The sequence below is a fragment of the Meles meles genome, chromosome 4, assembly GCF_922984935.1.
Source record: "Meles meles chromosome 4, mMelMel3.1 paternal haplotype, whole genome shotgun sequence".
Lineage (NCBI taxonomy): Eukaryota > Metazoa > Chordata > Mammalia > Carnivora > Mustelidae > Meles > Meles meles.
Genome location: NC_060069.1, coordinates 118,140,625 through 118,155,180, shown reverse-complemented (window position 1 = coordinate 118,155,180; position 14,556 = coordinate 118,140,625). Strand labels below are relative to the sequence as shown.

At 37.9% G+C, this 14,556-nt stretch overlaps 1 protein-coding gene across 3 annotated transcripts in view; it reads left to right on the top strand.

Annotated features, from left to right (window-relative positions):
- The window catches only part of EPHA6 (EPH receptor A6), a 929,004-nt gene that overhangs the window by 897,016 nt on the left and 17,432 nt on the right, over positions 1-14,556 (top strand). For all 3 annotated transcript variants that reach the window (XM_046001268.1, XM_046001267.1, XM_046001266.1), the window contains one exon: positions 944-1,093. In XM_046001268.1, the coding sequence (XP_045857224.1) occupies positions 944-1,093 (150 nt within the window). The remainder of the gene's footprint in view (positions 1-943; positions 1,094-14,556) is intronic.

Here is a 14,556-nt window from a genome sequence, read left to right as displayed (position 1 = left end):
ATTGAGAGATAAAATGTAATAAATGTTGATAAAAAACAAGTATAACACAATAGTGGGCTTTAATACCTGAACAATATAGATTAAATTCATGCTATTTCATCTCTTTAATATGTTCAAATGTGAATGGGAACACTGAAGAACTAGAATATAATCTGGCCTAAAGTGTTCCAAAGAAGAATTATCCTTCTCAGGTGCTCTTGTATAATGTTAAAGGATTTTTAAATTTATTTTAAAGATTTTATTTCTTTATTTGACAGAGAGAGATCACGAGTAGGCAGAGCGGCAGGCAGAGAGAAGGTGGGGAAGCAGGCTCCCCAGCGAGCAGAGCGCTGGATGCGGGGCTTGATCCCAGGACTCTGGGACCATGACCTGAGCTGGAGGCAGAGGGCTTAACCTACTGAGCCACCCAGTCACCCCTAAGGGATTTTTTAATTTAAAGTAAATATAATCATAGATAAAAAGGAAAGAGGAAAAGTCCTGATAAACATTGAACTGCAGAGAATGTCTCAGTTCTGCATTTAACCATTTATCTTCAATTAAGTTAGAAGTTATTCTCATTATTATTTATACATGTAATACAATGTTTAATGAATGTTGAATGATATTTAGTTTTAATGTTCTATAATCCAGAACTTTCTTCAAATAGCATGATAGTGAGTTTAATTGTGTGAATCTAAAGTAAAAATAAATTTCTCCAATGAATGAAATAAAGTATTTCTGAAGTGTGACTTATTTCCCATTAAAGTTGCTAGCACTGAATAATTATTATAGGAAAAACTATTTCTGACATTTAACATTATTCTTGTCCTCTTATTTTTATTTAAAATGTCGATGTTATCATGCAGTATTTAGATATTTCTAACAAAAGTTATTTAATTGGACTGCCACTTCATTTTTTAATACACTTGTGAGCCAGCTGAGAAATTTCCAATTTGTTTTCCAGGGTGGGAAAATTCCCATAAGGTGGACAGCCCCAGAAGCTATTGCCTACAGAAAATTCTCCTCAGCAAGTGACGCGTGGAGCTATGGCATTGTCATGTGGGAGGTCATGTCCTATGGAGAGAGACCTTATTGGGAAATGTCTAACCAAGATGTAAGTGCCATCAATAGTTAAACTGCCATTTCGTGAGTATAAACACGCTAACACTGAGGAGTAAATATGTCTTTTGCCCTCACTCAGATTAGCCCTTCAGGGTCTGTGGCTGAGTTTGAGAAGCTAAGTAACCTTTCACTCTGAGCTGTACTGCATGTCATAAGGGCCAGCTGATGGGCTTTGTCATGTGATACCTGATCCACATCTTACATTCGAGACTCATACACACGTTGCTCCTACACACATGACTGTGCTAATGCAACAGTCTTGACCTATAAGTAACAAAGAATAATGTTTACCTTTCATTTCTTCTGGAGGGCAACATAATCTGCCACTGTAAAGAGCAGTTTAATTAATTTAATTAAATTAATTAAAACTAAAATAATTAATTTAAACTAAATAATACTTAGAAGAAAAAGAGCAAGTACTTTCAGGCAATGTATTATCAGTATGACATTTGATATGTTCCTTTTGAGATATGCGATCCTTTATGCAATTTCTTTTGTTCCTGTTTTACCTGTAAAAGTTACCTTGGTGATTAATAATGTTATACAATAGGAAAGTCAACACACATGTGATCTCTCTGACCTCCGAAGAGATAAAAACAGTAGTCAGGAAATGTAAGTACCTGACAATGCCAATAAGTATACTGTTAGAACTGAAAATAGATTTTAATTTCATACTTTCTCATCTCAGAATTTGTGGACTTTGTCCACTCACTTGCCTTCCTCAGTGCTAATGGGTGCTCACCTCTAATGTGCTTCTGGATGTTCACAGTTTACAAAAAAAAAAAAAAAGAAGACAATTTAACCATAGAAAACCTCTATACATACTCAGACTAAATCTATTTTCACATCTCTTTTTGTTGTTATTGTTGTTTCTGTTTTTCCCAGTCATTTGCTTGGGCATTCCATCCATACTTCATACCTCATTCGTTATTCCATCCCAACCTCAAGTTGTCCAAGGATCCAAAGGACTTACTGAGTAACAAACACAGTTTTAATACCAGGAATGGAGAAGACTGGGTTAGCTCACCATGGCGATTGTTTCTCCCTGCCAGACAGTGTGACTTTTGAAGCTGAGTCCTACTCAGTCTATGGGGACCTGTTGACCTGTTGACTCTGGAGAATGCCAGGTCTAGAAACCTACATGGAAGCAAGTTTGAGCAATCATTGCTCTCCAATGAACATCATCAAAACACAGAGCCCATATGGGTAGGTCCCGCAGAGCACCTGCCCTTAAGTATAGACTGTGCCCTAGCCCGTGACCTCAGCTCAACTCCCAAAACTCAAGACTTTGGATCTAGGTCATTTACCAAGAGTCTGCTATTCTTCAGGGAATTTTATTTGAAGGACTTCATTGCTCTTTTCTGCCACTGGGCCTTGTTTGGGGCAACTTGTGATCATTAGTCCAGCTCTTCTTAAAATTGAATCTCAGAAGCAGAAATTTGCCCCTTTAATCCTGAAAGGAATTTAAAAAAAAAAAAACCATTATCCAAGGTAATGGAAGCCCTGCATTCAGTCACCATAATTCCTGCTCTGTTCTAAGCTCAAAATAATGCTTGCCTACTTATCCTACTTTCTCATGACTAAAATAGGCCACTCAAGCAAATCTCCAGAATAAAAAATTCTTTTCCCAGAGAGTTAGTCTCCACTGCATAGAAGAGCCCTCACTTCAAGTGCCATCTTTCATTAGTATCCCATTTAGTCCTTAACCAGTTCCCCCAGCAGACTTCAAATAAAAAATTCCCAATTCATAGGCTCCAAACAATATACCCTTACGGATTAAAAGTTCTCGAGCATTCACAGCTGACATGTATTTGTTTGCACATTATGTACCAGTACTACCATACTAATATATTCATTTATTCATTTAAAAATATTTGTTGGGGGGCGCCTGGGTGGCTCAGTGGTTTAAGCCGCTGCCTTCGGCTCAGGTCATGATCTCAGGGTCCTGGGATCGAGTCCCACATCGGGCTCTCTGCTTGGCAGGGAGCCTGCTTCCCTCTCACTCTCTCTGCCTGCCTCTCTGCCTACTTGTGATCTCTCTCTGTCAAATAAATAAATAAAATCTTTAAAAAAAAAAAAAATATTTGTTGGGTGCCTTCTCTGTTCTAGGAACTAGAAATAGAACAGAGAAGAAATGTTATATCTGGAAGGGACCAAAAGATTATCTAGTCCAGCCCAAGTCCAAAGTACTTGTGAAACTGAGGTACACAAATGCAACATGATTTCCCTAGAATCATATAGTGAGCAATTTAATGGTGATCTTAGAGGACATGCTAATAACCTTCTAGAACAAGATATGGGCAAGGAAAAGAGAGGAGGAAAGAACTGCTTCTTTTTGGGTTTGGTTTACAGTCCATGTAGCTCCCTATGTAGCCAGTAATGTCTAGTCTTCATGGAGCTCACATTCCAGCAGAAGGAAGATAGACTGTATACAAGCTCAGAAGTGAAAGACGTAGTATCATAACATGATAATCCCTGTTTTGGGGGAAAACAACATAAAAAGAGAATAAAAAATGCAAAGGGGTTGATTTTGAAAAATTTATGTACAGTGCCAAATACATTCATCAAAATCATTTCTGTGTGGTCGTAAAGTCATAATTAGTTATTCTTCATAAACATTTATAAATAATCTTTCTTATAGTAGAATGAGATAAATAAATGTAAAGAGAAATTCCATTATTTTTCCTGACTCTTAAGTTATCATCTTACCAGCTAGGGTACAGTGTACTTCCAATTAAGTAACCATGGCTATCATTATGTAGACTATAATTCAACAATAAAAGCCCATTTAATTTTCAAAGTGCCTCAGCTTCATGACCAATAAATATAATACAAGGACTGGGTTAGGTGATTTTTACTATCCCTTTTAACAATAATAAGCTATGATTTTTAACATCTCTGGAGAAATTATCATACTTGTGTCGACAAAGGAATGATCCAGGCGGTTCTTTTCTGAAGTTCACGACATTCCAGAATCTCTGCGGAGGTGACAAGAAGAGACAGGACTTCCACAGAACAGAGTGGGTACATGTTTAAGATACCACAGCACAAGCCAGATTTTTTAGGAGAGCAGCCTCTGAGGGGAAAATGTCCAAATGTGTAATTTCCAACATAGACTACCATGTAAATCGTTCTTAATTGTTGCCTAGAGGGTTCCCAACTCGGTTGTCGACCCCTCCCTTCTTGGATCTTGCCCAACAGCTTACCCAGCCATTCTGGCCATGGTTATTGATGATCTGTGGCCAAGATGACCATTTAGAAAGTGATTCTGTCTATTAGACCTCATTTGGCCACAGAGACTATATCTGGAACCAGAAGAAGCTGTTGCAGCCAGTAATAGACTCCCGACATTAAGGCTATTCTCATTTGTTCAGGATTGCCAATGCCCACAACACAGGGCTGAGCCTGAGTGCTCCCTCCATCCAGAGCTTGACTGTTTTTTGAGGACCAGGCAGAAACTAAGCTAGAAATTTTCATCATCTCTGAGTGGTTACCAAAAGTATCCAAGCAAGAATCTAAAAATAAGAGAACAAAAGTTTCTGGGTGGGAAAGGGATTCAAACTCTTGAGGTCCTCAGATCAATACAAGACCAGAGGAAAGTGGTAAGAGCTGAAATTTTTATGTATCTTGTAACTATTTTTTGCTGCTGCTGTAAAGAGTTGAAATTCTGTTTAGCTTAACATATTGGAAGTCAGCATATCTGTGATGGATCCTGTAACCAGAATTTCTGTTTGGAAGCAGAAATAGCTTAATCAAAACTTTCCCAGCTGCTCCTCTCCAAATACCAGTTACTCCCTGTTTGTTCTGCATTTCTCATTTATTGGTCAAAGTATTGTCTTTTGTTTGCCAAGATGCATTTTAAATAAGGAAAGTAATATTTTGGACAATAAAAATCCAACTATGTTCTTTTTAAATATTTTATATTTTTACTGCGTTTTGTGAGTTTAAGCTGTGGGCTTAGTTAAATACAGAATGCTAACATGTTTTATGATTTTAAATGAGTTTAGGAAATTTCAGAACGCTTTTATGAAATAGTCCCTCTATTCTGTAGACCATGGCATATTTTATTACAGTGAACAATTCTGAGTTTGTAGAATCTGTTTTAGTGAATAATATAATGAGTTTCCCACAGGTCAGTAGTATTGTACATTAGGGAAAGGAAATGAGAAAAGAGTAGACAAGATTAGACCATAAAAGACCTAACAAACATAACAGCAGGTGCCATCTGCTTAGCTAGTCAGCAGTTACTTATTAAACATGTGCCAGTCACTGGGCCAGGTGTGCCTGTGGGGCGGGGATGGAGAAATAGAAACCCAGTCCCTGCTCTCAGGGAGGCCACTATGTAGATGCAAAGGTGAACTTCTGATATTCCTAAATCCTCGCCCTGCCCCCAGGGAGAATGTGCATTCCTCAAGGGTAGTCCTTCCTCATGCCTTCTCCCCCCCCCCCACCTTTTTTTTTAAAGATAGAAACAACACTGTGAATGGAGCATAGTTATGTGGGGTTTTTTTAATGCATGTCAGAAAAAGCATGCAAACTCTATTATTCAGCATTCTTTTGATTATAAATGATAGAAACTCAACCCAAACTAACTTGAGTAAAAAATTTTTAAACGTTTCATTCATGAGACTAAGAAGGTTAGTGGTGCTGAATCCCAGGGATCATGCAGGGGTTTTAGTGGTTCCCTAGATCTGTTGACCTCATTTTCTCCTACCGCAAAGGTCCTCTTTGTTATACTCTTTACACTCCAGGGCTCAGCATTCCAGCTTGGCAACCTTGGCAGAATGAAACTTTTTTCCTCTGTGAAAACTCACATATGAATCCCAGAGAAGACTCTAGTTGGCTCTGTCAGGGTCCTGCCCAACCCTGAACCAAAAGCAGGCCAGGGAAGTAGACACTGCGATTGGCCCAGCTTGCTTTATGTACCAGCCTGTTGCCTTCACAGGCAGGTGAGCACTGTGATTGGCAGTTTCCCCATAACCACAGTCTGTGAGAGGGGAGGTCCCCCAAAAGAAAGCAGTTGTGCTGCCTGAGATATACTATTTTGTCCTTTTTTGGTATAAATTCTTTTTCAAGAGCAACTTTATTTACTGCAGTATCAGAACATTAACATTGTGCATCACTGTATTCTAGTGAGGCAACTGGTATATCGGCAAGATCATGAGAGCTTTGGTGCAAGGTTTCTCAGCCTCGGAACTATTGGCATACCACATGTTGGGCTGAGGAATTCTTGGTTGTGGGGGGCTGTCTTGTACATTGTAGGGTGTTTTGTAGCATCCCCAGCCTTTACTTTACCCCTGAGATATCAGTACCATCTTCCCAGACATGACAACCAAAAATGGCCCCAGACATTGGCCAGTCAGAGATGGGGTACAAAAATCACTGCCAGTGAAGAGCCACTGCTTTAAGGCTAGAAAGAGCTGGGTTCAAATCCTAGCTCCACAATTCATTGGCTGTGTTATCTTAGGCAAGTTGTTTAAACTTTCTGAGATGCTACCCATAACAGGATTCAGAATACTCAACTGCAAGACTGGATAATATATGCAAAACACCTGGTACATAGAAGGTGTTTAATTAATCAAATGTAATAATCATAGTTTCCATTTTCTGAGCTTATTATGAGCCAAGTATTTTAGATTATTAGCTCATTTAATCTTCAAAATAATTATCTAAAATAAGTACTATTATTACTACCATTTTTAGGTAAGAGTACTGAGGCTTTCCAGAAAATTTAAATAACTTACTCAAGGTTACTAGCTAGTTAATAGTAGAACTAAAGTTCAAGCCCCTTGCTTACTCCAAAGTACATGCTTTTACTCTCTAAGTTATACTGTAGAAGTCTAATTTTCAAAGGAATCTCTATACTACAGAGGTTCTATATAATGAAATGAAAGCATCTTTAATTATGTATGCCAATCTGTCACAAGAGAAGTGTTTTTGTTGTTTTCTATTAGCAAAAGAATGCAGATTGACTTGCTGTTGTTTGGAACTATAAATCTTTTTTGTAATGTTCTGTGTCTGGATATTAAAAATTTATAAAATATAACATATTTATTACATTTCTCAAAAGTATATACAGCAGTAGGTTAAAATCAAATTCTAATGATGCATAAATTAAGCTTACTACCAGAAACATGTCATAGACATGTTGAAGGCGTACAGCTCCTTGCTGTTTCCTAGCTTTTTTCTTCTTTTTTTAAAGGTATTGCTGGGTTATGTTTTATGTTATTTTCATCCAAGTTCAAGTAATTGTTGTTTATTATACATTGGAAGTACAATGTAATGCTAGAAGCTATGCAAGTTCCAAAGATGACACCAAGGGCACCACGGTTCTTCCAACACTTACACTGTATAATGTGCTTAACAGAAGAAAATGGAAGCAAAACATGAACAGTAGGCAACATTAAATAACCAAATCCCCACAGAGTTAATATGTAGGGAAAAAAACTAATACCACGTAAATGAGAGGCGACTTGGCTTGATCTAATGATCTGAACACAAAACCAGAGTCTTGGGTTTGGTTTGGTTTGGTTTGGTTTGGTTTGGTTTGTTTTTTTCCTTGACATGATGCTGTTTAAAAATAAAACAAAACAACAAAGACAAACACACACACACACACACACACAAACTTGAAGCAATTTGAAACCCAAGTGTCTCATGGGTATGGTATCATTTAGGCATATGCTACTAAGCTAGTTCATTTTTCCAAAAAGAGAGCCAGTATTAGAGAACATCTTGATTGAGGCTTACTAGGAAACATAATGCTGCCTCAGTCTTTCTGAGGGGTTTATGCTCCTTAGTTTTCGAAAGCTTTTATAGAATAGTAAGTTTTGCTTTAGATTGCTTTCTGAAGCTTACATGAAGAAAAAAATTAGAGTTTATCTTCAGGGTTTTCTTTTTATAGGTCATGCAGTTGAAAAGAACCTTTTGACCTTACTGGAATTGATTTCTTTTTTCAAAAATTTATAAAGGAAGAAAATAACCTTTTACCCTATTTCTTGTTTGTCCTCATAATTCTATAACCTTTACAATTATAGGTCAGTATTTCAGCCAAGAATAGTGGATGGGTAGAATCCACTTACCTAGAAATGCAGTATGATTTTATGACTCAGAGAGTCCAGTCATTTCCAATTTTTGTCTCTGATTAGATTTTCCAAACTCTTCTTTATTATGTAATGGTCTTTGTGTAATGATCTGTGTAAGAAAGATACAGGAAATTGCTAAAGGCCCATTCCCATTATTTCAACCTTTCCATATTACTGAGGGAATTTTTGCATTTATTTGAATATGTACTATACCAAGGCAATTGCCAAAATGGCCTTCCTTTGCACAATTTTTCAAGAACTGCTACTATCAGTATGTAGGCAATAGCAGCATTTTAATTAAATATACACTAATTATACTAGCATGATGCACGTCTGCTAGAGTCAAGAGTAATAGAGAATATTATGAAAGGCAATCAATCACCATTGTAAATAATTCAGATGGTAAAGTTCTAAGTAGAGGAAACCAATAACCAATATGCTACTACCACAAGGGAAACTTTTTTGTAACTAAATGACCACAAAGCTAGAAAATGCCAGTAATGTTTTCATAAAACATTACATGCCAGTAATGTTTTCATAAAAAATTAATTATACCTTTGATATATTTACATATTGAAATATATTTACAATCTTAAAATTTTAAAATCTTTAAAATTTTTCTTCCATCTTTTGCTCTCTCTGGAGCATTTACAAAGAGGACATTTTAAGAGCCCCCTTTTCTTTGTACTCATAAACTTGATGTCTTAGCTTGCCAGGATAGTCTCTAGCCCTGTCCGGGGTTTGGTCTCCCTGCATTTGGAATTCTGTGAGAAACAGTCCTTTTCTGTGAAGGCCAAATCTAGACCTGGAGGTTACAGAACCTCAGGATGTAGGGAGGTTACCAAAGGCCCTGCAGATAAAGACCTCAGTTTCAGTGACTCTAGCTTTTTGAGCTAAACAGTACAATTGCAAGCATTGAATCCAGTTGTCTTTTCTTAGCTAATGAGGACATAGAGACCTGCCCAACAGTTTAGGACTTCGATGCAGTACAGGGGATTGCTTTGCTAATGCTCTTTGCATGACTTACAAACTGAAACATCATTACATAATGTTAGTTATTTGTCACAACAGGTGTGACTTTCAACCATTAGGGGTAAACAATTCTCCAAATGGCAAATCTTACCAAAACCCTTTAACCTCTGAGAGTCCTACACTTCATATTTTTCCTCATTGTGTCCACTCATTCAACAGTCTCAAAGGTGGTAACCTCATGTAGACAACCACTCTTCATTTTAAAAAGGTCCTTGACATTCTATAGTGAGTACCAAAAAGTGAGGTTTGGGAACTGCCCTAAATGTAGACTTTCAAGGAATTTTTTGTCTTAAAGTTGAAAAGGAAATCTTAGGTTTCCATGCCCTAATGATCTACAAATTACAAATTAGCCTCTGAAAAAATGTTTTCTGTCTGTACCTTATTTTTTTCACCACCCCGTACCCTTTTTTCTTATCGTACACTGAATTTCATTTGGGTCTTGATTGCCTTTCACTGAATTTTAAATCCTGGATGTGGAAAAATATTGAATAAGAAAATCAGTATAAGATTATAAATGTTATTTACTTATAACTACATCTTTCCTTCCTTTTTTTCCCCTCTCCCATGTAGACTCAATCTTTATGTTGCATATCAGGAAAAGAGATCACCAGTGGTTTCAGTATTATTGTATTAAAAATCAAGTATCCTAATAAATATAAGTAATCATTACCCCAAAAAGGAAGTTATATTAAGACCCTTTGCTTCACTATCCTCATTCTACCTAAGACTATAGGTTTTCCACAAAGCCATGATGAATATTTAGAGGGAAGATAAAAATAAAATCATTTCACATTCCATTTACTAATGTACATTTCAGTAGACTAAAATTTTGAAACAGTTTCTTTTAAAAGAAAGTATGAATAACTAAATTCAATGTGCTTCTTTTTGGAGATACTTAGCAGCCTTATAACATAAAAATGTGATTCCCTGCACAGCCCAAGCAGTCCTTGTTCAATGGTATTGTTCAGGGATGTCTCAGCGTCTTCATATTGACTGTCTACTTCTTGCTTGCTTGGCTTAATAAAAGGTGCACATTGCCTGCTTTGATTCAGAAACTGTCAACACAATTGGAAAACTCATCAGATTCAGCAAGAGCAGAACAGTCTGCTACGTGCCCCAACTGAGCCTTATGTTGATTCTAGGCTGCTAAAAATTGCGGTGTCAATGACAAGGAACCAGTACGGTCTATTTGGAATAACCAGTCAGGTTTTAGATAATAAATTCTGACAGAATCTAATTCCTTCTACCTCTGCATGGAAATTATCACTGCAGTCATTTTCATATTTTTTCACTTTATTTTAATTTTCTTCTTGCATAAATAAGGGTTTAACCTTGTATAACTCTTCTCCAAAGGATGATAACCTACACATATCACAAACTGTTACAAAATTCTCTGTAGTTAATTATCACCCCTTCATATCCTAAAACAACAAACCTCAATTAGTCTTTTAGACAAAGCATCCCATATGCTTCTAGCTCCTCATGAGCCCTTAACTAAGGAATAAGAAAATACCTATAAAGCAAAGCTGCTCACCAAAGACATGTTTATGAAGATAAAAGTTAATATAGGTTTTCTCAAGCTGCCCATAAAATACAGCTTTCATAGATCACATATGTGACCACTGAAGCTCTATTTTTTTACTTGACAACGCATTGTGCTAGATGCTGGGAACCTATGGGCAAAAGAAATAGTTGCTGTCCTTGAGGGGTCCAGCTCGCCCAGCTGAAAGAGCACAAGTGTTTTGGAATGGTCAGAGCAAAGGCCTGGACACAGACAGAGGTGAGGACCAAGAGCCAGGCTCAAGGCGAGCCGCCACAGAATTCCAGACGTGGAAGAAATGGAATCACAGTACCACCTCAGGGTTGCTTCTGCTGCACTGTGGGAGATGAGTGGAGAAGGGAAAGAAAGAGGAGTAGACTAGTTAGGAGGCTGTTAGCAAACTGGGAAAGAAATCATTTGGAGGGAGAATTCAAAATGGAGCGATTTAAAATATATGAAGGTAGTAGAATTAGCATGAATTCAGGTACTTTTGAGCATCAGGGAAGAGAGAGTCCCCAGTGACTCCTTGATCTCTGCGTTGAGTCACTGAAGAACAGCAGTACTCTTTGCAAAGGACAGGAATCCCAAAGGAGGAATGGGTGAGTTTTGAACAAAATAAATGTATGGTGTCTGCTTGACAACCCCATAAAGATCTACTGAAAGTGATAGATCTAAAAACCCGTAGAGAAGGCAGAGCATGAGCTGTGGCTGTGGCCAGCACACGCAGGTAGGTGGGGCAGTGTGGAGTGTACAGAATGGGGAGAGAGGCTCAGGATCTAATTCTGGCACAAAGTCAGGGATCTGGCTCAAGGCTCAGGACAGATGTTCACTACCACTACCACGATCCAGAGGCTATCAAGATGATAACACCAGTTCTTTTTTCAGGAAATTATTAGCTATGCAATACTGACCCAATCTATTTATCAGTTTAAGCTTTGACTTTCTTACCTATAAAACATGTATAACCATACTCACATAATAAGGTAATCTGAGACCTAAATAAAGTGAGCTAAGCCAGACTGTGGCACATAATAAGCTCTCAAAGTTAATATGTTATTTGAATCTGAAACCAGAAAGCTCAGAGGAAATTGAACTCATCATCACTCCAGCCCCAAAATTGTTTCTTCTCCTGTGGTCTCTGTCTTTACCAGGAGACCAACCCAACAACCTGTCCTGCCACGTCTAACCTTAACCGTATCCTGTGTTCCTGTCCAATCAGCCCACTTCCTGTATGCCACAGTCATTGCCTCCACTAAGGCCATTGGGATCTCTTGCCTGGATCACTGCAAACCTCCTTCCTGATCTCCCATTCCTCCCAGTGTTCTCTCCACATTGAAGCCAGTGTGAGCTTCCCAAAGGCAAATCTAATGTCATTTACTTGCTAAAACCCTTTTCCCTTTGCAAAAAGTCATTTGTAGCATACAAAATCATTCATGATCCTAAGAACTATAATTTTTACTTAACCTACCAACCTCAAATCATGCCATCTCTCTCTTTGAAGTCTCTCTTCTAACTGCACAAATCTACTTTCATTCCCTGAGCAGGTCCCATAGTCTACCTTCAACCTATCCAGTTGACCCTGCTACCTTCTGCACTTCTTGTAAGATCCAGCTCACCTCCTCTGAGAAGCCTTCCCACAGCTAGGTTAGGCAGTTCTTCACATGCTCCCATAACTCCCTGTTCTACTTGGCACTTACTGTATTCAAACTCCCCAGTCTTCTTCACTAGATTACATGTTTCCTAAACAGATGTTTCTTACCCATTTGTTACCTCTTATACATAGCATGCTCAATAGTACATGTTAAATGGTTAATGTATATCTCTTTGGATGAATAAATTAAAAAATCCTTTAGGAAGTTGTCTTTTAACCTTTTTTGTGGATCACATCGCTTAAATCTCTTCCTTTGGCTCCCTTGAAGCCAGGAATTTTAAGGGTACAATCTTGGGCAAGTTAAACCATTCTCTATTTACATTCCTTTTCTGTAAGGTAGGGAAAGTGATAGTGCCTACCTCACAGGTTTTTATGAGGACTGAAAGAGTTGCTACATGTAAATCATTTAGAACTTGTACCTGGAAGTATCTGAAAGCTCTCATTAACAGTTAGCTGTTATTGTCAGGGTTGTTATTGTTGTTACTATTATCCTACAAGGACCCTTTATGTATGACAATTGACATGATACTGGGCTCCACAAATTTTACAAAGTCACAAGTTAAAGAATTAAGAAAATGTAAAAGTCAGAGTTGAACCAGAAGAAAAGGTCACTGTCCCCACAGAAAAGCATACTGGGGCCAGCAACGTTGCTGAACTCATTATGGGTGAAGGTTCCAGACAAGAGTCCACACTCATCTTTTACAGACAATTATGAGAGCAGTTTGTCAAAAAAGGCTATGAACAACCCACTTGGCACTAAGCAGTCTGCACTGGACATTAATTATTTACCACAGTTGTCTAGGAAAGTCAGCAAAGGACCATGAAGACACAGGGAAATATTAACCCCTCTAGACAGAAGGAAGAAGCCACCAGTCTCACAGAAAGCTGAGTTTGAGTCCAGTCCTTCTCTCCTGGGGAATAGCAAACCCTGGTCTCTGGCTCATTGTCCAAGCAAACCAAAGTGAGATCATGAGATCACTTGGAGAATGCTGTTGATGCTCCAATTTTTGATTAATACTTCCTTCCTTCAAAGGGGATTCCAAATGCTGCCATGCTCATACTTTGAGTGCTTCTTGGGCAGTTTAAAACTTCAGGTTTTCTAAGAATTTGCTGCCTTATCAAAATTTCTTCTAATAGCTTTGATGTTGTTCCATAATACTTATTAATGTCTTAGGCACCATACTAAATGATGAGAATTTAAAATCTATAGGCATAATTCCTGCTTTCAAGTATGTATAGCCCTAGTGGAAAAGCAGATGAATAGAAATGTGTGCAAGACTCAGAAGCATTCAGAGCATTCAGAAATCTCTCTGTTCAGGCTAAGATAACATTTTGCAAACTATGAAGTAAATACATGTTTGATTTACACAGAATATAAAGTTGAGATCCAAATAAAAACAATGAAGTCAAATGTTATGACAAAAGGTAACATGGAAATCACTCCTAAAATCCTGTTAATTGATATAAAATTGGAAAGGAAGATTTATCATGAGAACTAAAAAGCATTTCTGGGGAGTGGTCAGAGAAAAAAGTTTGGAAGCTAATGGAACTCAGTTTAAATGATAGCTCTGCCACCTATGCTGTGTGAATTTGGGCAATTTTCCTAATCTCTCTAGGTCTAAATTTTTTCACTTAAGAATAGGACAATAAAGGGCATGGGAGTGCCGTCTATTAAGCATCCAACTCTTGATCTCAGCTTGATCTTGATCTCAGGGTCATGAGTTCAAGTCCCACGTTAGGCTACAATTTAAAAAAAAAAGAATAGAGATAATAACAATTATCAGACTGAGTTATTTTATATAGTGAAGAAAAAGATGCAAATCATGTAGCACCTGATACTCAATAAACAGCTAATATATTTTTTCTCAAAATTTAACCTCACTTGTCATCTATTTTATTCTATGAACTTATAATTAGGTAACTGTGGTAAATAAATTAGAGTGCTCTCCTAGGGTGGGATTTTTTTTTTTTTTTTATTTGACAGAGAGAAGATCACAAGTAGGCAGAGAGGCAGGCAGAGAGAGAGGAGGAAGCAGGCTCCCTGCGGAGCAGAGAGCCCGATGCGGGGCTCGATCCCAGGATCCCGAGATCATGACCCGAGCCGAAGGCAGCGGCCTAATCCACTGAGCCACCCAGGCGCCCCCTAG